This window comes from Xyrauchen texanus, chromosome 3 (assembly GCF_025860055.1).
Source record: "Xyrauchen texanus isolate HMW12.3.18 chromosome 3, RBS_HiC_50CHRs, whole genome shotgun sequence".
NCBI classification, from domain to species: domain Eukaryota; kingdom Metazoa; phylum Chordata; class Actinopteri; order Cypriniformes; family Catostomidae; genus Xyrauchen; species Xyrauchen texanus.
In genome coordinates this window covers 59,628,745-59,656,700 of record NC_068278.1, presented here as the reverse complement: position 1 = coordinate 59,656,700, position 27,956 = coordinate 59,628,745, and the positions used below count along the sequence as shown (strand labels likewise).

General features: G+C 41.4%; 1 protein-coding gene across 5 annotated transcripts in view; it reads right to left on the bottom strand.

The window, feature by feature from the left end:
• LOC127625380 (golgin subfamily A member 2-like) overlaps positions 1-27,543 on the bottom strand; it is a 37,400-nt gene extending 9,857 nt beyond the window's left edge. The window contains exons 1-19 of one of the 5 annotated variants that reach the window (XM_052100664.1): positions 27,476-27,543; positions 22,906-23,025; positions 20,276-20,359; positions 15,396-15,445; positions 14,388-14,451; positions 13,993-14,052; positions 10,048-10,128; positions 9,446-9,484; positions 9,297-9,359; positions 6,936-7,029; positions 6,751-6,857; positions 4,094-4,152; positions 3,873-4,014; positions 3,670-3,759; positions 3,474-3,581; positions 3,307-3,394; positions 559-695; positions 218-436; positions 27-140 (exon numbers count right to left, since the gene is read on the bottom strand). In XM_052100664.1, coding sequence (XP_051956624.1) covers positions 27-140; positions 218-436; positions 559-695; positions 3,307-3,394; positions 3,474-3,581; positions 3,670-3,759; positions 3,873-4,014; positions 4,094-4,152; positions 6,751-6,857; positions 6,936-7,029; positions 9,297-9,359; positions 9,446-9,484; positions 10,048-10,128; positions 13,993-14,052; positions 14,388-14,451; positions 15,396-15,445; positions 20,276-20,359; positions 22,906-23,025; positions 27,476-27,523 — 1,767 coding nt within the window. In that variant the 5' untranslated portion in view covers positions 27,524-27,543. Of the gene's footprint in view, positions 1-26; positions 141-217; positions 437-558; positions 696-3,306; positions 3,395-3,473; positions 3,582-3,669; positions 3,760-3,872; positions 4,015-4,093; positions 4,153-6,750; positions 6,858-6,935; positions 7,030-9,296; positions 9,360-9,445; positions 9,485-10,047; positions 10,129-13,992; positions 14,053-14,387; positions 14,452-15,395; positions 15,449-15,693; positions 15,814-20,275; positions 20,360-22,905; positions 23,026-27,475 lie in introns of all 5 variants that reach the window. The other 4 variants (XM_052100645.1, XM_052100655.1, XM_052100671.1 and 1 more) reach the window with 4 other exon arrangements.
• Between the last annotated feature and the right edge of the window lie 413 nt (positions 27,544-27,956).

Sequence of the window (27,956 nt, the reverse complement as noted above, 5' to 3'; positions counted from 1 at the left end):
TGAGACCAGTGCAGACAGACACTAACTTGTTCTTTGGCATTGTGCAGATCTTCCTGCAGTTGACCAATTTTACGAGCAATCTCCTTCTTGACGTGCTGCTCCGATTGAAGAGCGCTGGTCAGCTCCATGTTTTCATTGGTCTGAAAGAGAGAGCAGACGATGACTCCGAGCCAATCAGATCAGACGGAGATGTTTGTAACGTTTGACTGGCACTCACCAGCTTAACAAAGCCGTTCTGAAACTCGGCCAGCTGATCTTTGAGTTCTCTGTTTTGCGCGAGCGCGCGGCTGATCGTTGCTTTATCGCTCTGTACGTCCTCCAGAATGCGCAGTCGATCTTGAGTGTCTTCAGACGCGCGCTCAGCTAGTCTCTCCAGTTCCTCCAGCCTCATCTCCTGTTCCTGAACCAGTCGACTCAGCTGCTCGTTGTCTCGCACCTGCAGCACACACGACACCGCTTGTGAGTGTCTGGTGGGGCATCTCAGATTGCAAATGTACAATATATTCACCACGACACATAATCATCCTTGTCTCGCATCTGTATAGGTGTGAAGGTCACCTGTGCTTGGTACTGTAGACTGAGAGCGTCTCTCTCCTGTTGAAGGCTGTTGATGGTTTCCTGAAGTGCCAGTTCAGTTTCTGACTGACCTGAGATCTGTGACACTGACTGAGCTTCCTGCTCTTTACCCATCACAGCTGTGGGCGAGAGACACATGTACTCAAACTTGACCAAAGACAAAAAATTTGTCATTTTTATTCTTTTTATCAAAGAATTGTAACAATAAAGTAACAACACTAAAGTTGGGCATTATCGGGAACATTTTTATGCTTTTTAAATCTTATATATCTTTACATTTCTCAATAAAACCATTCATTTGCATATGAAACATGAAGAAAATATGAGAATGTGTCATGAATTGGGGAAGATTGCTGCCATCTGGTGTACAAAATAAAAAAGAACAATTACGTGACTTGAAAATGATGTCATGACAAAAATAACCAGGAGATGACTGCAGAGAACCACTAATACACTCCTGCTGTAACAAGATCAATGTGTGTGTGAGTGTATGTGTGTGTATATGTGTGTGAGTGTGTGTAGGTGTGTGAGTGTGTATATATATGTGTGTGTGTAGGTGTGTGTGTCAGGGTTTCCGTTGTCCGGTAATTACCGGACATTGGCCGGTAAAAAAATAAAATGTCCGACAAAATTAAATCTCTCCGGTCAAATTGTCAGATTAAAATTGCCTAATAATCCCGTCCCCCTAACACAATCTGAATTTGAGAATAAGCCTAAAATGTATAAAGCAAAAATACACCGATCTTTTGCTATGTTATAAAGGAACAGGCTCTATCGTTTGAAAGTTATGAAACAACATCGCATGCTGCATTTCAAATAAAGCGCACGCCTAAAACGGCTGCAACATATACCTAAACAACGAACGATTGAGTGAGGCGTTTCAAATATGGCCAGGCCCAGGCAGACTAGCTTTAAAAGCTTTTTCAGAGGCCAGACGATGGTGAATCAGGAACATCTCATTATAGATAGATCAGTGCTTCTAATCCGCGCATTCGTGCAGTTTTTTTCTCTATCATCAAAACTGAATAGCCTATGTTCATCAGTGCATGGTTACAGTCTATATCAAGCAGGGACACGTTTGTGTGCATTTTATTTTGTGATTTCACGGAATTAATAGAGAGTCTCCACTAGCGATAGATTGAAACGCGCGTCCTAGTGAAGATTGCGCAACTCGCGCAGCGCGTCGTCCATGCAACTGATAGCAGCGGACACGAGCGCTCAGCTTGATTTCAATCGAACGTTCATGTTTTTTTTTCGTCTATTTGAAAGTTAAGCTAATAATAATATGTTGCATTCTATACGGCCTGATTATGTCATTTTTTAAGTTACATAGACTGCCTCCAGTTTTCCTCAACTTGACTAATTAAGAGGCGATATATTTGACCGGCATATCATCAAAATGTCCGTAAAACGAAACCTCTGCCGTTCACTTTGACCGGCACCATTTTTTTCTAGCGGAAACTCTGGTGTGTGTGTGTGTGTGTGTGTGAGTGTGTATGTGTAGGTGCGTGTGTGTGTACATGTGCGTGTGTGTATATGTGCGTGCATATGTAGGTGTGTGTGTGTGTGTATGTGTGTGTGTGTGCGAGTGTGCTTTTATCCAAAGCGACTTACAGTGCACTTATTACAGGGACAATCCCCCCGGAGCAACCTGGAGTTAAGTGTCTTACTCAAGGACACAATGGTGGTGACTGTGGGGATCGAACCAGCAACCTCCTGATTACCAATGTATTATACAGAGCACTTATTACAGGGACAATCCCCCCGGAGCAACCTGGAGTTAAGTGTCTTACTCAAGGACACAATGGTGGTGACTGTGGGGTTCGAACCAGCAACCTTCTGATTACCGGAATACCAGTTATGTGCTTAGACAACTACACCACCACCATTCCTGTATATGTGTGTGTGTAGGTGTGTGAGTATATGTGTGTGTAGGTGTGTGTAGGTGTATGTGTGTGTGAGTGTGCGCATATGTGTAAGTGTGCATACGTGTGTGTACGTGTGCATATGTGTAAGTGTGTGTGCATATGTGTGAGAGTGTGTGTGTGTGTGAGGTGTGTGTGTGTGTGTGAGCATAGGTGTATGTGTGTGAGTGTGTGAGCATAGGGGTATGTGTGTGAATGTGTGTGGGTGTAAGTGTAGTTGTGTGCATGTGTGTGTGTGTGTGTGTGTGTGTGTGTGTGTGTGTGTGTGTGTCTGGCTTACGAAGAAATTTGTTTTAGGTTACAAACTGGTCATTTCAAGGGTATTATGCTATAAATGTGGTTTATGAGGTTTATCTAGTGTCCCCACAATTCAAATCACTTAAAAAAAATATACTAAACAACGTTTTATTGAAAATGTAAAAATGTAAAAATGTGAAAATGCTGAATGTGTTTTGTGAGGGTTAGTGGATCGACTGGATATAATTCATACAGTATAAAAATGATGAGAGTCCTCATAATGATAGTGATGGTTCCTCGGATTTTCTTTTTTTACAAAATCACTTTTGAGCCATTTCAGAGCAAACACACAATCATCGAGATATATTTGTATATCGTCAATAGCCTGAAAAATATATACAACAAAAAAAATAATGTGATGCATCCAAATGAAAAAAAAAAGTTTTCTACAGTGTGAATTTTCATGAAGCGTTGTCTGATTGTAATGCCCAGTTGAAGTTAACATCTACCTGTACAGGTGTGTGTGTGTGTGTGTGTGTGTGTGTGTGTGTGTGCATGTGTTTCATACCTGCAGCGTTCTCCATTTCTGTGATCTTATCCTGCAGCTCTTGAATCTGAGCTGCACTGCTGTCCCTCTCCTCTGACATCACACGCACCTGCACAACACACACTCAGACATGTCAATACATTCAAGGGTACGAGAGGATGTGTGTGTGTGTGTGTGTGTGTGTGTACCTGTGACAGCAGTTGTTCAGTCTTGTCTTTCCACACTCGTCCTTCCTCTTGTATCTGTCCAGCGTACCGATCTCTCTCTCCCTGCAGCTGAGCGACTGACTCCATCAGCTGCACACACACACATAAACAGACCGAATTAGTTAATCTCTGATTCCCGCCATTCACGCGATAATGTTCAAAGCCCCGTCACACACACCTGAGCGGTGCGAGTCTCTATCTGGCTTTTCTCTTCCAGGAGAAGCTGAACCTGCTGGTGTTCTGACTGAGGACCGGACTGACTGGAGAACTACACACACACATTCACAGAGAGAGAGAGAGAGAGACGGACGGTTCAGGTTAAAGAGTAAACGGGCTGTTTTTAAATGATGTGTACACCGAGCGTGGATATTGTGTTCTGACCTGTTGCAGCATGACGTCGGCCATCTCCAGACGCTTTCGCAGTTCATCCACTTCCAGTTTCATGCCGTTGTTCTCGTTTACTCTCATCTTGAGCTGCTCAGAGAGTTCAGAGTTCTGCTGCCTCAAATCTTCACTCACATTCCTGACAAACAGAGACAATGTGCATCAGCTGCCAAAGCAAAAAACAGCACATGGATGACGACAAAACCAAACACACTTACTTAAATCTGAGGACTTCTAATCGTAAACTGTCTCTCTCCTTTTCAAGTTCTTTATTATGCTGTAGAGAAAAGACAAACGGGACATTTTTAACCAAAAAGTGAGTCGCTTTGGAAGCGGGATGTGGGACGTGGGATGCGGGATGTGGATCGAGGATGTGGGATGTGGGATGTGGATCGAGGATGTGGGATGAGGGACGTGGGATATGGATCGAGGATGTGGGATGAGGGATGTGGATCGAGGATGTGGGACGTGGGATGTGGATCGAGGATGAGGGACGTGGGATGTGGATCGAGGATGTGGGATGAGGGACGTGGGATGTGGATCGAGGATGTGGGATGAGGGATGTGGGATGTGGATCGAGGATGTGGGACGTGGATCGAGGATGTGGGACGTGGGATGTGGATCGAGGATGTGGGATGAGGGACGTGGGATATGGATCGAGGATGTGGGATGAGGGATGTGGATCGAGGATGTGGGACGTGGGATGTGGATCGAGGATGAGGGACGTGGGATGTGGATCGAGGATGAGGGACGTGGGATGTGGATCGAGGATGTGGGATGAGGGATGTGGGATGTGGATCGAGGATGTGGGACGTGGATCGAGGATGTGGATCGAGGATGCGGGATGTGGATCGAGGATGTGGATCGAGAATGCGGGACGTGGGTCGAGGATGCGGGACGTGGGTCGAGGATGCGGGTCGAGGTTATGGGATGTGGATCGAGGATGTGGGACGTGGATCGAGGATGTGGATCGAGGATGCGGGATGTGGATCGAGGATGCGGGACGTGGATCGAGGATGCGGGACGTGGATCGAGGATGCGGGACGTGGGTCGAGGTTGTGGGATGTGGGTCGAGGATGTGGGTCGAGGATGTGGGTCGAGGATGAGGGATGTGGGATGTGGATCGAGGATGAGGGACGTGGATCGAGGATGCGGGATGTGGATCGAGGATGCGGGATGTGGATCGAGGATGTGGATCGAGGATGCGGGATGTGGATCGAGGATGTGGATCGAGAATGTGGGATGTGGATCGAGGATGCGGGACGTGGGTCGAGGATGCGGGACGTGGGTCGAGGATGCGGGACGTGGGTCGAGGATGCGGGACGTGGGTCGAGGTTATGGGACGTGGGTCGAGGATGTGGGATGTGGATCGAGGATGTGGATCGAGGATGCGGGACGTGGATCGAGGATGCGGGACGTGGATCGAGGATGCGGGACGTGGATCGAGAATGCGGGACGTGGATCGAGGATGCGGGACGTGGGTCGAGGATGCGGGACGTGGGCCGAGGATGTGGGTCGAGGATGTGGATCGAGGATGAGGGATGTGGGATGTGGATCGAGGATGAGGGATGTGGGATGTGGATCGAGGATGAGGGATGTGGGATGTGGATCGAGGATGCGGGATGTGGATCGAGGATGCGGGATGTGGATCGAGGATGTGGATCGAGAATGTGGGATGTGGATCGAGGATGCGGGACGTGGGTCGAGGATGCGGGACGTGGGTCGAGGATGCGGGACGTGGGTCGAGGACGCGGGTCGAGGTTATGGGACGTGGATCGAGGATGTGGGACGTGGATCGAGGATGTGGATCGAGGATGCGGGACGTGGATCGAGGATGCGGGACGTGGATCGAGGATGCGGGACGTGGATCGAGGATGCGGGACGTGGGTCGAGGATGCGGGACGTGGGTCGAGGATGCGGGACGTGGGTCGAGGATGTGGGTCGAGGATGTGGATCGAGGATGAGGGATGTGGATCGAGGATGAGGGATGTGGGATGTGGATCGAGGATGAGGGATGTGGGATGTGGATCGAGGATGAGGGATGTGGATCGAGGATGCGGGACGTGGATCGAGGATGCGGGACGCGGATCGAGGATGCGGGACGCGGATCGAGGATGCGGGACGCGGATCGAGGATGTGGATCGAGGATGTGGGATGTGGGTCGAGGATGTGGGATGTGGATCGAGGATGTGGATCGAGGATGCGGGATGTGGATCGAGGATGAGGGACGTGGGATGTGGATCGAGGATGTGGGATGTGGATCTGGGACGTGGATCGAGGATGTGGGATGTGGATCGAGGACGAGGGACGTGGGATGTGGATCGAGGATGTGGGATGTGGGATATGGATCGAGGATGTGGGATGAGGGATGTGTATCGAGGATGTGGGATGTGGATCGAGGATGTGGGATGTGGATCGAGGATGTGGGATGTGGATCGAGGATGCGGGACGTGGATCGAGGATGTGGCATGTGGGATGTGGATCGAGGATGCGGATCGAGGATGCGGGATGTGGATCGAGGATGTGGGTCGAGGATGCGGGATGTGGATCGAGGACGTGGGATGTGGATCGAGGACGTGGGATGTGGGTCGAGGATGCGGGATGTGGGTCGAGGATGCGGGATGTGGGTCGAGGATGTGGATTGAGGATGCGGGATGTGGGTCGAGGATGTGGATCGAGGATGTGGGATGTGGATCGAGGATGTGGATCGAGGATGTGGATCGAGGATGTGGGATGCGGGATGGGGATCGAGGATGTGGGATGAGGGATGTGGATCGAGGATGAGGGATGAGGGATGTGGATCGAGGATGTGGATCGAGGATGTGGGATGTAGATCGAGGATGTGGGATGTGGATTGAGGATGTGGATGAGGTACCTTCTCAAAGAGTTTCTGTTGTGTAGAGACTGTAGATAATGTTCTTTCCAGTTCAGATACTCGCTGTTTACTAGCATGAAGCCTTGAGTTCAGATCCTCTGCCTCACCTGCACATACAAGACGACACACTTTAGTATCACGTAATAAACCTGAACGAGTGAGTGAGCACGTGATATTGAACATACCTGTTTTCTGTCGTGCTGCCTGCTGTGTGTAAGACAGGGCCGTTTGTAGCTCCGATTTCTCTGACACGAGGATGCCGATGGTCTGAATGTGAACCTGAGAAACAACACACACACACTAATTAATCGCGCACCAGCTGGCAAAGAGCTGTTAAAAACAGATGCACTGGTACAGACATTTAGGCAAATCCGATGGTCAATCATAATTTAGTGAGTATTGACACTGACTGTCACCGCTGGAGTCGAGAGTTTGAATCCAGGGCATCCTGAGTGACTCCAGTCAGGTCTCCTAAGCAACCAAATTGGCCCGGTTGCTAGGGAGGGTAGAGTCACATGGGGTAACCTCCTCGTGGTGGTGATTAGTGGTTCTCGCTCTCAATGGGGCGTGTGGTGAGTTGTGTGTGGATCGTGGAGAGTAGCATGAGCCTCCACATGCGGTGAGTCTCCGCGGATGCACAACGAGTCACCTGATAAGATGCGCGGATTGACGGTCTCAGAAGCGGATGCAACTGAGACTCGTCCTCCGCCACCCGGATTGAGTGAGTCACTACACCACCACGAGGACCTACTAAGTAGTGTGAATTGGGCATTCCAAATTGGAAAGAATATCCATCCATCCATCTTCAACCGCTTATCCGAAGTCAGGTCGCGGGGGCAGCTGCTCCAGCAGGGGGCCCCAAACTTCCCTATCCCGAGCCACATTAACCAGCTCTGACTGGGGGACCCCGAGGCGTTCCCAGGCCAGTTTGGAGATGTAATCTCTCCACCTAATCCTGGGTCTTCCCCGAGGCCTCTTCCCAGCTGGACGTGCCTGAAACACCTCCCTAGGGAGGCGGCCAGGGGGCATCCTTACCAGATGCCCAAACCACCTCAACTGACTCCTTTCGACGCAAAGGAGCAGCGGCTCTACTCCGAGCTCCTCACGGATGACTGAGCTCCTCACCCTATCTCTAAGGGAGAAGCCCGCCACCCTTCTGAGGAAGCCCATTTCGGCCGCTTGTACCCGCGACCTAGTTCTTTCGGTCATGACCCAGCCTTCATGACCATAGGTGAGGGTAGGAACCAAAATTGACCGGTAGATCGAGAGCTTTGCCTTCCGGCTCAGCCACGTGCAACGGTGCGATAGAGTGAGTGCAATACCGCCCCCGCTGCCCCGATTCTCCGGCCAACCTCCCGCTCCATTGTCCCCTCACTCGTGAACAAGACCCCGAGGTACTTGAACTCCTTCACTTGGGGCAATATATATATATAAATATGTATTATGGTCAAATATTTTGGGTATCCTTCCACAAGCTTCTCACAATAAGTTGCTGGAATTTTGGCCCATTCCTCCAGACAGAACGGGTGTAACGGAGTCAGGATTGTCGGCCTCCTTGCTCGCACACGCCGTTTCAGTTCGGCCCACAAATGTTCTATGGGATTGAGGTCAAGACTTTGTGATGCTGCTCCAATATCTTGACTTTGTTGTCCTTAAGCCATCTTGCCACAACTTTGGAGGTGTGCTTGGGGTCATTGTCCATTTGGAAGACCCATTTGTGACCGATCTTTAACTTCCTGTCTGATGTCTTGAGATTTTGCTTCAATATATCCACATAACGTTCCTTCCTCATGATGTCATAATCTATTTAGTGAAGTGCACCTGTCCCTCCTGCAGCACCCCCACAACATGATGCTGCACCCCCATGCTTCACGGTTGGGATGCTGTTCTTCAGCCTTTTTCCTCCAAACCTTAACGATGGTCATTATGGCCAAACAGTTCAATATGTGTTTCATCAGACCAGAGGACATTTCTCCAGAAGTCAGATCTTTGTCCCCATGTGCACTTGCAAACTGTAGTCTGGCTTTATTATGGTGGTTTTGGAGCAGCGGCTTCTTCCTTGCTGAGCCTTTCAGGTGATGTCCATATAGGACTGGTTTTGCTGTGGATCTAGACACTCGTCCACCTGTTTCCTCCAGCATCTTCACAAGGTCCTTTGCTGTTGTTCTGGGATTGATTTGCACTTTTCACACAAACTACGTTCATCTCTAGGAGACAGAATGCGTCTCCTTCCTGAGCAGTGTGATGACTGTGTGGTCACATGGTGTTTATACTTGTGTACTATTGTTTGTACAGATGAACGTGGCACCTTCAGGTGTTTGGAAATTGCTCCCAATGATGAACCAGACTTGTTGAGGTCCATAATATTTTTTCTGAGGTCTTTTGAGTTTCCCGTGATGTCAAGCAAAGAGGCACCGAGTTTGAAGGTAGGCCTTAAAATACATCCACAGGTACACCTCAAATTGACCCCAATTAGCCTACCAGGTGTATCTGTTTTAATTGAATTAAACATGTCTGACTGTCAGTATATTGGGTAATATGTTCACCTGTAGCTGTTCACGCATCGCGCCCTGTTCTTTATTAAACTTCTGCTCATATTCTTTACGCTCCTGAGAAGAGAAAACACACAACGTGAGCACAACTCATCAAAACAAACAATAAATGTAGGAATCAAACAATAATTTGGGCAGCAAACCTTCTGCAGTTGCTCAGAAAGCTCTTGAGACTGCTTCGTCTGAAAACACAATGATCAAATATGTCAATTAATATGCTCAATATTTAATCATGTGCTTCTATGAGAATGACATTCACCAACATTGCTCAGTGTTAAAGACGTGAGCACACAGGTCACTAAGTGAAGGTTAGTGGTTCAAGACAACATGAAATCGATCACAATGTTCAACACGTGTTGGGATAAACGCAATGGGCCTTATTCATAAAACACAAGCAGAACGAATGGTGTGGTGGTGGCGTAGTGGGCTGAAGCACATAACTGGTAATCAGGAGGTTGCTGGTTTGATCCCCACAGTCACCACCATTGTGTCCTTGAGTAAGGCACTTAACTCCAGGTTGCTCCGGGGGGATTGTCCCTGTAATAAGTGCTCTGTAAGTCACTTTGGATAAAGCGTCTGCCAAATGCATAAATGTAAATTAATGTGTGTTCACTGTTCTTGTGTTTCATGAATAAGACAACATGTGTACATTGCATGCATGCATGCACGCACGCGTGTGTGTTTAACTACACCTTTAGCTATAATACAATGAGGAAATGGTACACACTCCAACAGACACTCTTACCAGAGACTCGAGTTTGGCTGTGAGCTGCGTGTTCGTCACCGTGCTGGAGTCCAGCGCAGCTGCCAGCTCTTGGTTGCGAGTCTGACGTGTCGGCATGCACAGAGAGAGAGAGAGAGAGAGAGAGAGAGACCCTCTTAAATTAGAATTATAATAATATTGTTTATATAGCTCTTGTGTAAACAAGCGAACATTTATAAACCACACTGGTATATATTAACACAAGTGTCAACATTATTATGAAGGCAGAGTTTTACTGAAAGGTTCAAATGTGTTTTTAGGACAAAATCAGTTCGGGGTGTGTGGTCACATGATTTAATTGAATTAAATGTATACATTTGATTAGGGATGGGACGATACGTTATCTCACGATTCAGTTGGATATAAGATATGAGATTCACGATTCGATATAATAACGGTTTAATTTCAAAATATTACAGAACATTTTTATTCTCTGGAAGAAAACTAAGCAAAATGCTCATTATAATTTCTCATGAAAATTAAGTTGTTTAATACACAATATAAATGCTCAAAGTTCAAATAATAGAAGAAAAGACCACAAACAAATAAGCTTTCAAAAATAGCGCACTGATCAGGCTGATCAGATGTAGAACAAGGAACAAAACCTGAACTAAAAAAAATATATATTTATATTTTAATAATTTGCTCATAATTCATATTAATCACATTTTAACTTTGTAAAAATACAAACATTCAATATTATATTATTTAATATTAATCACATTTTAACTTTGTAAAAATACAAACATTTAAATTTATATTAATCACATTTTAACTTATATTAATTAATATTAATCACATTTTAACTTTGTAAAAATACAAACATTTTAACTTATATTAATGAATATTAATCACATTTTAACTTATATTAATTAATATTAATCACATTTTAACTTATGTTAATGAATATCAATCACATTATAATTTATATTAATTAATATTAGTCACATTTTAACTTTGTAAAAATACAAACATTCTAAATTATATTAATTAATATTAATCACATTTTAACTTTGTAAAAATACAAACATTTTAATTTATATTAATGAATATTAATCACATTATAACTTTGTAAAAATACAAACATTTTAACTTATATTAATGAATATTAATCACATTTTAACTTACATTAATTAATATTAATCACATTTTAACTTTGTAAAAATACAAACATTATAATTTATATTAATTAATATTAATCACATTTTAACTTGGTAAAAATACAAACATTATAATTTATATTAATTAATATTAATCACATTTTAACTTTATAAAAATACAAACATATAATCATTAATATTATATCATGAAATTGTAAGTAATAATGACATGAGCTATCACTGTTTGACATAATGTGCACCAATAACAAGTAATAACATTGAGTTTACATTCATTTGTATCAGAAACACTAATAAGGTTACTGTCACTTTAAGAGTTCAACGAGCGCCGCACAGTGTTCCTGAACATCAACGAGAATCTCTCGGTTTCTTTAGCGCATCCATGCCGCGTGTCAAACTGTAACTAAACTTTTTTTTTTTTTTTTTTATTACGCATTTTCTAATTTAAACATATAAATATACATAACTTGAGCTCCTGAAATAATAATGAATAGACTGATGTATTAGCTACTGTATTATTAATTATTTTATTTTTTTAGCCCAATTTGGAATGCCCAAATGAAAAAAACTGAATGTATGTGTGGACTGAAGCAAATAAACATCCTCAGTTTGAACACCTAACACAACCCTCATGAATTAACCTCTGAGAAAGGTTGATTCAAATCAGTTGTTAAATGTAATGCACATATCCGGTCTGAAGACACACAGTGTATAAATGTAGATTAAACATCGTTATGTGTGTTGGTGCAGTTGACAGTCAGAATGGTTCAAGTGTGAAGCAGGACGTTTGTTCAGTGTGTATCAGGCATCATTTGACCGCTGATCCAAAAGCCAGAACTTGTCCAGTGGCAAGAAAAAGTATGTGAACCCTTTGGAATCAGCTGGTTTTCTGCATTAATTGCTCATAAATTGTGATCTCATCTTCATTAAAGTCACAAGTATAGACAAACACAATGTGCTTAAGATAACAACACACAAACAATTATAATCTTTCATGTCTTTATTGAACACATCCCATTAAACAATCACAGTGCTGTGGAGAAAGTAAGTGAACCCCTTGTCTAAAGACGACAAAAAAGAGAACTAGTGTCAGGAGTTGGCAAACCCGGCATTCATTTAATGTAACAAGATTGGAGGTGTGGGTTAGAGCTACTTTGACTTATAAAAAGCCCTCAAACATTTTGAGTTTGCTCATTCACAAGAAGCATCTGCTGACGTGGACTGAAAAATATCTCAGAAGACCTGCGATCAAGAACTGTTGCTTTGCATAAAGCTGGAAAAGGTAATAAAGTTATCTGGAAGCGCTTAGATATTCATCTGTGCACAGTGAGACAAACTGTCTATAAATGGAGATGATTTAGTACTATAGGTACTCTCACTAGAAGTGGCCGTTAGATATTCATCTGTCCACAGTGAGACAAACTGTCAATAAATGGAGATGATTTAGTACTATAGGTACTCTCTCTAGAAGTGGCCGTTAGATATTCATCTGTCCACAGTGAGACAAACTGTCTATAAATGGAGATGATTTAGTACTATAGCTACACACTCTAGAAGTGACCGTTAGATATTCATCTGCCCACAGTTAGACAAACTGTCTATAAATGGAGGTGATTTAGTACTATAGGTACTCTCACTAGAAGTGGCCGTTAGATATTCATCTGTCCACAGTTAGACAAACTGTCTATAAATGGAGATGATTTAGTACTATAGGTACTCTCTCTAGAAGTGGCCGTTAGATATTCATCTGTGCACAGTTAGACAAACTGTCTATAAATGGAGATGATTTAGTACTATTGGTACTCTCTCTAGAAGTGGCCGTTAGATATTCATCTGTCCACAGTGAGACAAACTGTCTATAAATGGAGATGATATAGTACTATAGGTACTCTCTCTAGAAGTGGCCGTTAGATATTCATCTGTCCACAGTGAGACAAACTGTCTATAAATGGAGATGATTTAGTACTATAGGTACTCTCTCTAGAAGTGGCCGTTAGATATTCATCTGTCCACAGTGAGACAAACTGTCTATAAATGGAGATGATTTAGTACTATAGGTACTCTCTCTAGAAGTGGCCGTTAGATATTCATCTGTGCACAGTGAGACAAACTGTCTATAAATGGAGATGATTTAGTACTATAGGTACTCTCTCTAGAAGTGGCCATCCAGAAGTTGGGTGTCCCAGTCAGAGCCCAGACCTGAACCCAATAGAGATGCTTTGGAATGACCTCAAGAGAGCCGTTCACACCAGACATCCTAACAATATGAGCTGAAGCAGTTCTGTAATGCTCCAAATCCAAAATGTCTTCTGAACGTTGCGCAGGTTTATTCCGCATCTATCAGAAAGGCTTGATTGAGGCTATTGCAGCCAAAGCACGATCGACCAGTTATTAAATCCAAGGGTTCACTTACTTTCTCCACAGCACTGTGAATGTTTAATGGGATGTGTTCAATAAAGACATGTAAGATTATAAATGTTTGTGTGTTGTTAGTTTAAGCACATTGTGTTTGTCTATACTTGTGACATTAATGAAGATGAGATCACATTTTATGAGCAATTAATGCAGAAAACCAGCTGATTCCAAAGGGTTCACATACTTTTTCTTTACATAGACTGCATTAGCCACTGTAAACAAAGACTAACAACCATTGCCCTCTTCCCACGGCTATAAGCTATTTTCATCACTAGATTATCCTGCTTGAGGGAGATCAGTGAAAGGATAAAGTGGTAATTATAACCCTCCGGCCCAAATATGAATTTAAACTGTTATTTAGCATCTAAAGGAATATAAAGTAGTATTGATGTACCTCCAGTTCTTTCTCACTGATAGTTGGCGGTCCGCTGTCTCCGTTGATGTATGTCGTTGACTGGATTACATCCGAAAGGAAGAAAAAAAATGTACATTCATGTTTAATAAAATGTCTTTGACTACTGACCACACAAACATTTATTGTCAACTGCTTACCCATTGCTTCTATTCCAAGTATAGCAATTCAGAAGACGGTGTATATTTTTGCTCATTTCTATAAATCACTGCAATTAATTTGATTCATTTGGGCAGAACTGTGAGTTAAAGTCAACATGAATGCAAAATTGACTAATGCTTGATTCTTCAGTGCACATTATATTAAAAAGCCGTTGTATTCTCATAATCGGTCGTGTTGTCTTTTAAGGAAGCAGATAGACAGGTGTAGTGACTCACTTCAGACAGAAGTCCATTGAGCTGCTGTGAGAGCTGTCTCAAACTCTCTGTAGATGACAACGGCCTGCATGAACACAAACAAACATGAGATGTAAATCATAATAAACTAGGACTATTTGGGGAGACTACTATGAACAACCATAACTAACATCTGGAATGAATAGATTTTGTATGGATGGAGTATAATATGGATAGTTTTTTCTCAATACATTGCAAAAATGTGTTGTAACGAGGCATGACTAGTGCTGTTGTGGTGGCGGTTAAGGCCTAATCGAACTAAAAATGATGGAAAGATATAAAACTATTGATTTAGGGGGTCTGGGTAACTTGTAGCGAGTATTGACGCTGACTATCACACCTGGAGTCGTGAGTTTGAATCCAGGGCGTGCTGAGTGACTCCAGTCAGGTGTCCTTAGCAACCAAATTAGCCCGGTTGCTAGGGAGGGTAGTCACATGGGGTAACCTCCTCGTGGTCGCTACAATGTGGTTCTCGCTCTCGGTGGGGCGTGTGGCGAGTTGTGCGTTGATGCCGCGGAGAATAGCGTGAAGCCTCCACACGCGCTATGTCTCCATGGTAATGCGCTCAACAAGTCACGTTATAAATTGCGCGGATTGAGGCAACTGGGATTTGTTCTCCGCCACCCGGATTGAGGCGAGTCACTACGCCACCATGAGGACTTAATGCACATTGGGCGTTCCAAATTGGGAGAAAAGGGAAAAAAACAAAGCAGTTGTAGTGTGCATGCAGGATTTACGTCCATATGGGTTCACAGTCAAAAGAGCATCTATTAAAGGCTAGCATGTGCGAGCGTATGCAAGACGGAACGCCACACGGAAAAATAAAGCACACCCCAGCCTTAAAGGATGTTTAACATCAGTTAACGTGAACTAACAAACTAACAACACTTATTAATCTTGGCTAATGTTAATTTCAACATACACAAATGCATAAAAAACAACCAGTAAAACTAAAGGGCTGTTTGTGAAATACTCGAGGGACAAACTCACCTTTTTTCTTCCACATGATGTTGATCACCGTTTGAACCGGCTGTCGAATTCTGCTGGAAAAACATACAAATAAAAAACGAAACTTGAGGCCAATCAGGACAGACGTCCATGACGTAGCATAACCAGATATGAACCAGACAAAACAATGCAATTAATTGATATCCATGGATCCTGTTCAAATCATTAGCAGGTTTTACAACAGCACAGCCAAATGACAACCACTATGATGCCCAAAACGGCTGTCTAGGAAGGCAGCTCGGTAGGTTTTAAAGCACAGATGAGTGACATACAGACACACCTGCAGGACAGCGTTATCAGAGACACACTCGGTGTTAATAGCAGAAGCGAGGTTACGCTCAGGTTCAGCGCTGGTCTCCTCCAGATCCTGAGAGACCCAGTTCACCACATCCACATGATCCTGATGCACCACAGCCACAAACACACGTTAAACTCAGACACATCAGTGGGTTAACAGACGGTTACACAAACACAGAGTACAGATGCATTACAGCTTTTATTATTGTGAATCTGGATAGATTTTTAATAATCTGTCATTCACTCCTGTTCAAAATGCAATTACAGATATCAGTAATTACTTTGTTAATGGACACACCCTGTATCCAATCAGCCTGATGAGGGCGCGAGGGATAAAGATGGCCGGGACGATGGTTCGAGAGAGAGAGAGAATGACAGGCAGCTGCTCAGTGTGTTTATGTTCATGTGTTTTTCATTTATTTCTTCATTAAACTATTATTTATATTGTCAAGCCGGTTCTCGCCTCCACCTTTCCGTTGAACTGCTTTACATTGGTGCCGAAACCCGGGAAGGAGGAGGGATGCCCGTTGCAGAGTCCTCGACACTGCCGTCCACCCAGGGGAGCGGCTCTGCCATCCGGGGAACAGCCACAGTCCGCGAGGCGAGTGGAAACTGGACTCCCAACTGTCTGGAGTAATGGAGCCGCTGCCAGGGGCGGAGGAGTGCCCTGCCGTCCCCCAGAAACATGGAGGGGTCGAAAGAAGACCGACGAGGGTGGAGGGAAGTGAGTTCCCGACCACCTGCAGCAGTAGAATGTCCCCACGAGTTGTCGGGAACGTAGAGGGGCGTTTATGTTCACGTGTTCTTCGTTTATTTCTTCATTAAACTATTATTTATATTGTCAAGCCGGTTCTCGCCGCCTCCTTTCCATTGAGCTGCTTTACAATATTGTACGTATCTTGTGCCGCAACCTGATTCAGTAAATGTTATGTCGCCCCCTTGTGATCTCCTAAAGCGATTACATCAGACATTAAATAAAATGCAACTGCCAGTAAATTGAAAGCCCACAAATTAGCTTCTAATTTAAATGTCGACTGATGCTAATATAACAATGCCTCGGAAATATATAAATAAAATACCTCACCGATCAATAATCGATTTTTGCCGATTTTGCTGATACCAATAACTGAGGTGGTGGAAAACACCAATAAATTATTAATCGGCTGGAAGTATTTAAAATCAGTTATTTGAATGTTAATTTTGTTAACTTTCCTAGTCTTTCCTTACTGTGACTGGCACGGACATAGAGGCTGCAAGAGTCCAAAATAAGTCAAATTTCAAGATGCATGTTTTTGTGCAACCAACATCTCAATAACTACAAGAAAAATGTAAGCTTTATTTCATAACGCTGGACTTTTAATTGTAAACCAGCCCGAAAGACACAGGGGACTCTTATTTTGAAAAGTAAGTGCTTCCAGAATACACAAACAAAACATGCACTCTACAATTTATTACAATAGAATAACTAGAAACATTTTCATAAAGGCTAATAAACACAGTACAATCAACATTATATTAGCTGTGATCGCTTGTCAATTGTCTTGAGTCTTTTTTATTATAACATTTCACAGAGTCTTGGCTCAAATTCAATGAACTATATGAAAATACTGTATAATATTCACTAGATCAGGGCTGGACTGGGAAGAGAAATTGGCCCGAGATTTTACATAGCAAATGGCCCAAAAGTTGTTAAGCGGGGGTGTTCACTGTCATTTTGTCGTCCGTTCTGCATAACGCGGCGGCTCATTTTAGTTTATCGCGGCCCATTTGGCGGCCGACCCACAGGCCCACTCGGTGCCCCTGATCAGCCCCAAAGTACACAGGCCCACCAGGAAAATGCCCAGTATGCCAGATTACCAGTCCAGCCCTGTCACTAGATGAAGGGTTTTGGCCACAGAGAGAGAGAGAGAAGAAAAAAAAAAGAGAAACTTTCAGCATCGGTTTTGCCGATAACCGGTACTTCAAAAAAGCATTTTGGTCGACCCCTTGAAAATGCAGCGATTCATGTCTAATGTGAATGCAAACAGTGGAACCAAAATATCAAACTTGAAGTGTAAATGCAGCCTAATAGACCTGCCGCTGTCTAGTAGAATATGTTGTTAATATTAATCAAACAACAACACGAAAACCACACACTGCTCTTGGCTGGACAACTAAAAAAGCATTATAACCATATAGTGAAGACCTCTAATTAGAGCAGCCCCAAATCATGATATCTAACGGCCACTTCTAGAGAGAGTACCTATAGTACTAAATCATCTCCATTTATAGACAGTTTGTCTAACTGTGAACAGATGAATATCTAACGGCCACTTCTAGAGAGAGTACCTATAGTACTAAATCATCTCCATTTATAGACAGTTTGTCTAACTGTGGACAGATGAATATCTAACGGCCACTTCTAGAGAGAGTACCTATAGTACTAAATCATCTCCATTTATAGACAGTTTGTCTAACTGTGCACAGATGAATATCTAACGGCCACTTCTAGTGAGAGTACCTATAGTACTAAATCATCTCCATTTATAGACAGTTTGTCTAACTGTGGACAGATGAATATCTAACGGCCACTTCTAGAGAGAGTACCTATAGTACTAAATCATCTCCATTTATAGACAGTTTGTCTAACTGTGGACAGATGAATATCTAACGGCCACTTCTAGAGAGAGTACCTATAGTACTAAATCATCTCCATTTATAGACAGTTTATCTAACTGTGGACAGATGAATATCTAACGGCCACTTCTAGTGAGAGTACCTATAGTACTAAATCATCTCCATTTATAGACAGTTTGTCTAACTGTGGACAGATGAATATCTAACTGGCCACTTCTAGTGAGAGTACCTATAGTACTAAATCATCTCCATTTATAGACAGTTTGTCTAACTGTGGACAGATGAATATCTAACGGCCACTTCTAGTGAGAGTACCTATAGTACTAAATCATCTACATTTATAGACAGTTTGTCTAACTGTGGACAGATGAATATCTAACGGCCACTTCTAGAGAGAGTACCTATAGTACTAAATCATCTCCATTTATAGACAGTTTGTCTAACTGTGGACAGATGAATATCTAACGGCCACTTCTAGAGAGAGTACCTATAGTACTAAATCATCTCCATTTATAGACAGTTTTTCTAACTGTGGACAGATGAATATCTAACGGCCACTTCTAGAGAGAGTACCTATAGTACTAAATCACCTCCATTTATAGACAGTTTGTCTCACTGTGCACAGATGAATATCTAACGGCCACTTCTAGAGAGAGTACCTATAGTACTAAATCATCTACATTTATAGACAGTTTGTCTAACTGTGGACAGATGAATATCTAACGGCCACTTCTAGAGAGAGTACCTATAGTACTAAATCATCTCCATTTATAGACAGTTTGTCTAACTGTGGACAGATGAATATCTAACGGCCACTTCTAGAGAGAGTACCTATAGTACTAAATCATCTCCATTTATAGACAGTTTTTCTAACTGTGGACAGATGAATATCTAACGGCCACTTCTAGAGAGAGTACCTATAGTACTAAATCACCTCCATTTATAGACAGTTTGTCTCACTGTGCACAGATGAATATCTAACGGCCACTTCTAGTGAGAGTACCTATAGTACTAAATAACCTCCATTTATAGACAGTTTGTCTCACTGTGCACATATGAATATTTAAGCGCTTCAAGATAACTTTGTAATCCTTTCTTCTGAGATCTCTTTCGGTCCACGTCTGCATCGAACTCAAAATGTTTTAGTGCTTTTTATACGTCAAAGTAACTCTAACCCACACCTACAATCTTGTTACATTAATTGGATGCCAGGTTTGCCAACTCCTGACTCTAATTAGCTTTTGTTGACTTCATTAGCTTAGGGGTTCACATACAGTTTCTTGAAACTGTACGTTACATTTTGTCACTTTTTTAAATTCTGAATGTTTAATTAAACACTTGATACTGCTGTTAAAAAAATGTAAGCACTGTTTTCATAACTGTATCTTTTTCTATTGTTTGTAATGCGTTTCTGTGTTTTTACTTTATTACTGACTGTTAATTAGTAATTACTTAAGAATCTGAAACAATGTTTCCTCAAATTAGTTTTTGTGATTGCATCAAAATTGGTATTGAAAGTAATCATCAAATGGCTTTCATATGCAAGCAAAATGAACATTATAACTGAAATATACCCAAATGAATCAGAATTAAATCAAGAGATTCGTCTAATTTAATTAGAAAATATGTATTGATACACAGCCCCGTAAGCCACAGATCATTGGCAAATGACAGAAAGTGGATTCCGGAACCTGCTGGCCAGACACGCTGGTGATTATACCAAGAGATACACCTTCACATGTCAAATATATATATATATATATTAAAATCTAAGCAAACAACAAACCTTGTTCAGATGATCATAAACATGCAAAAGTATCCACTAAATAAACCAAGAAATGAATAAACGTCCTCCTGTGTCAAATCAACGCATGCAGGGGAATACAGATGACCAACTCAAAGAGGAGAGGATGGAAACAGGAAGTGAAACGTGACAGCGAGCCGCTCACCTGACTGCTGTTGACAAATGGAGGCTGAGAAACTCCATTAGTCATACTTAAGTCAGACACCAGAACTTTGAGAATATTCTCAATCTACAGGGGAAGGAGAGGAAGACGGTGACAGCACAGGACAAACGAAGCGTATGATGAAGGGTTAGCAGAACGCAACTGACCAATTCACCAAGATAAACTACCAAACTGAACGTTAATCAGATCTTTGAGTAATCAAGACAACATTACAAGCTGCAGACATTTTTGAACATTACTGAAACATGAAAAATGATGGTCATTATAATATTCAATGTGAAAATACTGATATAAAATATAGATTGTTAAGTATTTATAAATCATAGTACTATTCCGTTATTACCGCCTTATATTTTTACAAGGTCTGTCAATCGATTGCAATTTTTAATAGAATAATTTACATGGTATACCGATTAATTAATTGAATTATTCACAGTTAATCGCATACATAAATATTTTCTGAGAAAGCTCCTCAAATAACAATAACTCAATATATAATGATTAAATAAGTAGAAATAGTTATATTTAAATAATTATAAACAATATATATATAAAATCATTTATAAATAATACATATATATTTAAATAATTATAAACAATATATATATTTAAATAATTATAAATTATAATATAAATAAGGACTGTCAATTTAACGTGTTAATTCAGTGCGATTAATTTTATTAAAAATAAAGTGTTAAAAAAATATTACGCAATTAATGGCAATACCCCCGGACCGTAATAAGGAAGAGTCCTGAGAAATGCTTGCAGTACCACCTGTTTACTCCAGGGGGCAGTAAGTGAAACTTCAGCTGTGTGAGCAACACACAGTTTATACAGTGAACAAACACTTCAGCAGAACAACACAAACATGCGTTACATTCTTGTGTTCAAAACACTCGAAAGACCGCAAATGTGAACTAAGGGATCTAAAGTATTAAAGATGTGTTCTGAGTATTAAACTATATTTAATGACACAGTGACCTAATAATGTATGCTTATGATGCAACACACCCGAGATGCGACACAAGCATGTCTGACGTATGTGTTCATTGACGGCCCTTAAACAAGCCCTCATAATAAATCTCTGATTGATAAATTCACTTGTGTAATGGATTACTGTGAACTGTGTGTCAATAATTGACTTATGATCAATAATATGGTAATAATCAATACATTGCATTCTAAAGATGCTTTTTGTCATATTAATGATGAACAACGATGCCACAAGAATATAATGCATTTTAATTATCTGAATATTTTTTATTTATTATATATATATATACATATATAAATAAATATATAATTTTTTAAATATTTAAAGATAACTATGTATCATTATTTCATCATTATATATTGAATTATTGTTATATGAGGGGCTTTCTCAGCAAATATTTGTATATATGCAATAAATCACGATTAATTAATCGGGACACCGTGTAATTAATTTGATTAAAAAATTTAATTGATTGACAGCCCTAATATATATATATATATTTATATTATTTATAATTATTCAAGTATATATATATTTATTATTGATAATTATTTAAATATATATATAAATAATAATAATAATACAGATAATTAAAATGTATTACATTATTTTGGAACACAAGAGAAGCATTAAAAAAGTGATTTTAGAATGCAATATATAGTTTATTTCCATATTATTGACCATTAGTCTATTATTGGCGTACACTTCACAGTGATCCATTTCGCAACCAAATTCGTCAATCAGTCCAAGATGTACAGCTGCGTCAGACGGACACTTATGGAGCGTCTCATTAAATATAAAGTTTTTTGGTCGCTGTGTCAAGTTAAACATCGTTTGAAACACGTGTCTTGAGATCGCTGCGTTCAGATTTGCGCTCCATCAAGCTGTGTTTGAACGCAAGACGTGTTGTCTGAGATCTGTAAATGTGGTTTGTTCTCTGTATGAGCTGCTCGTTGCCTATACAGTGAGTTGCACTTACTGCCCCCTGGGGAAAACAGGTGGTACTACAAGCATGAACAGCTCAGATGGAAGAACTATTACTTATTACAGTCCAGGGACATGATTAATTGCACTAATTTGTTTTTTAACGCATTTTTCACACGTCATTTAGAATTAACACTTTAAATCGATAGTCCTAATTTTGACTTTTTAATCATTTTACAGCAAAGTTGTTTTTAATTTTTATTATAATACAAAAACAAAAAATACTTTCATAACAGTAATGATCAATTTAAATAAAGTAAAACAAATAATGAATATAAAATAAATATTGTAATGGTCTAAAAGTAGGCTTCATTTTCTTGAAGCAAAATATAATTTCATATTTTATTTGTCACTTTGGGGTTAAATATGGCCACAACATTTTCTTGACATGGTTTGTGAGAATCACTGGAAAAATAAATGGCTAAACCAAAGAAAGAAATGTGATTAAACTATTATGATAACTTTATCAATATCAAGAAACCAAGTAATGACGTGGACATACATGATTTTTTGGAAGGTTAAGCATCTCCTTTTACTCATCCATTTGTTCTCTTTACATTCAAAGTGCCAAAAGGCAACAAGACAATCACGATCACACAGATTTTGGCCCTTAAAAGCGCTGATTTTGACTCACGTTGTCTGGCGAGTGTCTGTCAGCAGGTGTGTCAGGCTGATCTCCCCCTTTGACTTTCCTCTTCTTCTTTGGTCCAGCACTTCCTGTAGATGGTGTGGTCTTCTGCTGAAACTCCTTTAGCTGCAGGATTATTAAACACACAGAGCAGAGCTCAACGGATGTTCTTGGCTTAATACGTTTGTATTTCAAATATAATTTGTACTTTATAAAATTGAGATATTTCGAACTGTGGTGTGAAGGCAACAAAATTAACTGTGCGATCACATTTCTGAGAATGAGAGCTTTCATTTGATATGTGAGACTTGTGCATTTTAAGTGCTAATATTTCTACCACATGACCTCTAGGTGGCGCTAATTTGTGACGAGGATGTTTTCAGCCCTTTGTTATGACACCTGGTCAAAACTCCCCTTAGATCCGTAAATTCGAGAATATGCACCGGCCCAGGAACCATGTCGGTAGGAAAGGGCTATGCTAGGTCACATGTGTGAACTTGAAGGGAACTGGCTTCACACATCCACTAAAAGTCACCACAGCACTTAATCAGTCACGCACACTAGTGTGAACACCTTGTGGAAGTGTCAGTTACTATTATATGAAGAGCACAGCGTCTAGTAGGTCAGATCATTTTTAAGCGTGCAGTACATGTAGCAGAGTGTTTGTACACACAAGTGTGTGTTCCAGCTGTCATGGGACAGTCGGGTCTAAATTAGATATCAGATGATACAGCCCTGCCTCGTCATTACTTAAATTCCAGTGTTGATATTCCAGACCACAGACACACAGACACTTTGTAGGACAGCTGACATGCTTTAAAACATACATTGTGATGCCTATTAAGCAAGCGGCCTATATAGTGAACGGCCTACCTAGTCAACATTTTTTCTGTGTGATTTGCCTACATAGACAGCATTTTGGAGCATCTAGTGAGTTGCCTACATAGACAGCATTTTGGAGCATCTAGTGAGTTGCCTACATAGACAGCATTTTGGAGCATCTAGCGTGTTGCCTACATAGACAGCATTTTGGAGCATCTAGTGAGTTGCCTACATAGACAGCATTTTGGAGCATCTAGCGTGTTGCCTACATAGACAGCATTTTGGAGCATCTAGTGAGTTGTCTACATAGACAGCATTTTGGAGCATCTAGTGAGTTGCCTACATAGACAGCATTTTGGAGCATCTAGTGAGTTGTCTACATAGACAGCATTTTGGAGCATCTAGTGAGTTGCCTACATAGACAGCATTTTGGAGCATCTAGCGTGTTGCCTACATAGCATTTTGGAGCATCTAGCGTGTTGCCTACATAGACAGCATTTTGGAGCATCTAGTGTGTTGCCTACATAGCATTTTGGAGCATCTAGCGTGTTGCCTACATAGACAGCATTTTGGAGCATCTAGTGAGTTGCCTACATAGACAGCATTTTGGAGCATCTAGTGTGTTGCCTACATAGACAGCATTTTGGAGCATCTAGCGTGTTGCCTACATAGCATTTTGGAGCATCTAGCGTGTTGCCTACATAGCATTTTGGAGCATCTAGCGTGTTGCCTACATAGACAGCATTTTGGAGCATCTAGCGAGTTGCCTACATAGACAGCATTTTGGAGCATCTAGCGAGTTGCCTACATAGACAGCATTTTGGAGCATCTAGTGAGTTGTCTACATAGACAGCATTTTGGAGCATCTAGTGAGTTGCCTACATAGACAGCATTTTGGAGCATCTAGTGAGTTGTCTACATAGACAGCATTTTGGAGCATCTAGTGAGTTGTCTACATAGACAGCATTTTGGAGCATCTAGTGAGTTGTCTACATAGACAGCATTTTGGAGCATCTAGTGAGTTGCCTACATAGACAGCATTTTGGAGCATCTAGTGAGTTGCCTACATAGACAGCATTTTGGAGCATCTAGTGAGTTGTCTACATAGACAGCATTTTGGAGCATCTAGTGAGTTGCCTACATAGACAGCATTTTGGAGCATCTAGTGAGTTGTCTACATAGACAGCATTTTGGAGCATCTAGTGAGTTGTCTACATAGACAGCATTTTGGAGCATCTAGTGAGTTGCCTACATAGACAGCATTTTGGAGCATCTAGTGAGTTGTCTACATAGACAGCATTTTGGAGCATCTAGTGAGTTGCCTACATAGACAGCATTTTGGAGCATCTAGTGAGTTGTCTACATAGACAGCATTTTGGAGCATCTAGTGAGTTGTCTACATAGACAGCATTTTGGAGCATCTAGTGAGTTGCCTACATAGACAGCATTTTGGAGCATCTAGTGAGTTGTCTACATAGACAGCATTTTGGAGCATCTAGTGAGTTGCCTACATAGACAGCATTTTGGAGCATCTAGTGAGTTGTCTACATAGACAGCATTTTGGAGCATCTAGTGAGTTGTCTACATAGACAGCATTTTGGAGCATCTAGTGAGTTGCCTACATAGACAGCATTTTGGAGCATCTAGTGAGTTGCCTACATAGACAGCATTTTGGAGCATCTAGTGAGTTGTCTACATAGACAGCATTTTGGAGCATCTAGTGAGTTGCCTACATAGACAGCATTTTGGAGCATCTAGTGAGTTGTCTACATAGACAGCATTTTGGAGCATCTAGCGAGTTGCCTACATAGACAGCATTTTGGAGCATCTAGCGTGTTGCCTACATAGACAGCATTTTGGAGCATCTAGCGTGTTGCCTACATAGACAGCATTTTGGAGCATCTAGCGTGTTGCCTACATAGCATTTTGGAGCATCTAGCGTGTTGCCTACATAGACAGCATTTTGGAGCATCTAGCGAGTTGCCTACATAGACAGCATTTTGGAGCATCTAGCGAGTTGCCTACATAGACAGCATTTTGGAGCACCTAGCGAGTTGCCTACATAGACAGCATTTTGGAGCACCTAGCGAGTTGCCTACATAGACAGCATTTTGGAGCATCTAGCGAGTTGCCTACATAGACAGCATTTTGGAGCATCTAGCGAGTTGCCTACATAGACAGCATTTTGGAGCATCTAGCGAGTTGCCTACATAGACAGCATTTTGGAGCATCTAGCGAGTTGCCTACATAGACAGCATTTTGGAGCATCTAGTGAGTTGCCTACATGGACAGCATTTTGGAGCATCTAGTGAGTTGCCTTCATAGACAGTATTTTGGAGCATCTAGTGAGTTGCCTACATAGACAGCATTTTGGAGCATCTAGTGAGTTGTCTACATAGACAGTATTTTGGAGCATCTAGCGAGTTGCCTACATAGACAGCATTTTGGAGCATCTAGCGAGTTGCCTACATAGACAGCATTTTGGAGAATCTAGTGAGTTGCCTACATAGACAGCATTTTGGAGCATCTAGTGAGTTGCCTTCATAGACAGTATTTTGGAGCATCTAGTGAGTTGCCTACATAGACAGCATTTTGGAGCATCTAGTGAGTGGCCTACATAGACAGCATTTTAGAGCAACTAGTGAGTAGCCTACATAGACAGCATTTTGGAGCATCTAGTGAGTTGCCTACATAGACAGCATTTTGGAGCATCTAGCGTGTTGCCTACATAGCATTTTGGAGCATCTAGCGAGTTGCCTACATAGACAGCATTTTGGAGCATCTAGTGTGTTGCCTACATAGCATTTTGGAGCATCTAGCGTGTTGCCTACATAGACAGCATTTTGGAGCATCTAGCGTGTTGCCTACATAGACAGCATTTTGGAGCATCTAGTGAGTTGTCTACATAGACAGCATTTTGGAGCATCTAGTGAGTTGCCTACATAGACAGCATTTTGGAGCATCTAGTGAGTTGCCTATATAGTAAGCTGCCTAACTAGACAGCACAGCTGACAACCGGTATGTACATGCTGCCCCAAATACTGACTAGATAGGTATCACTACACAGAAAGAATGATAATGAGACAGTAAGAGTTTGATTATCTGTAACAGAATTAACTACAACTACAAATCAACGATAACTAAAATAACTAATGATGGGTCTGAAAGCAAACAGACTAGTTAACTCACTATAACTCAACCAGCTGTTTCATGTAGTGCTGTCACTAGTGCTGTTAACTAGCTGTTAGCAGGTGAGCTAACCCACTAATCAACTTGTTAAAGGGGCCTGAAGCGACAAACTTCACTTTATAACTCAATAAAAGTATTTAATATAAGGTTTGATTCTGTTGAACTAATTCACAATGTTTTGAAATACATTTTGATTGAAACTACCACCAAAACATAAACTGTCATCCACTCACAGACACTGATCAATCATATAACACAATACTTACAGGTTATAAGAGTGTCAAACACAACTAATAGATGCGAGTATAGAGACACATAATGATACAAACAAATTAATTGGTTAGATTCATTTCGCACAGGCCCCGCACAATCCCCGACCTTTCCTGAAAACAGCAACCGCCAGCGAATGCTGGCAGCCGGATCCGCGCTTTTCGAGAGATCGGTTGACGTGGAATGTCACCATGACAGATGAAACACACTCGCTCTGACGTCATTCAGTTTACAATAAACAATTGAACTATGATACAATGAGAGTAATTAAAGAAATAAAACTTTAAAAATGCACCTTTTTCTTGGCTGCAGCGAGTTTGAGTTGCCTGTTCTGGTCCGCCATCCTCTCGCGCAGCTGACTGATCGGCACCACGTCATCAGATCATCCGGTTGGGAGCGTTACTTTAAAAGTATTCCACTACAGATTACAGAGTACATGCAGAAAAAAAATTATTTGTCGCTCATATACTAAAAATATATTCTTTGAAAAAAAGCCCAAATATTTTTATGCAGTGTTGCTTCTAAAACAATATTTAGTAAATGTTTTATTTTTACTTGAACATAATAAAAAAGAATTATCATCAAGAAATAGATTTTTTTTCAGTTTATTTTTGCCCTAATATCAAAGGAATTATTAGAGGAAACAAAATTCTGATCTAACCTGGATTTTCTTGATAGAATTTAATCGTGCCTCATAACAGGTGCATGTAGCATCTTAGCTTAGCATAAAGCTAAACGTTCACATGGTTAACTATTTCTGCTGCTCCAAACTAACT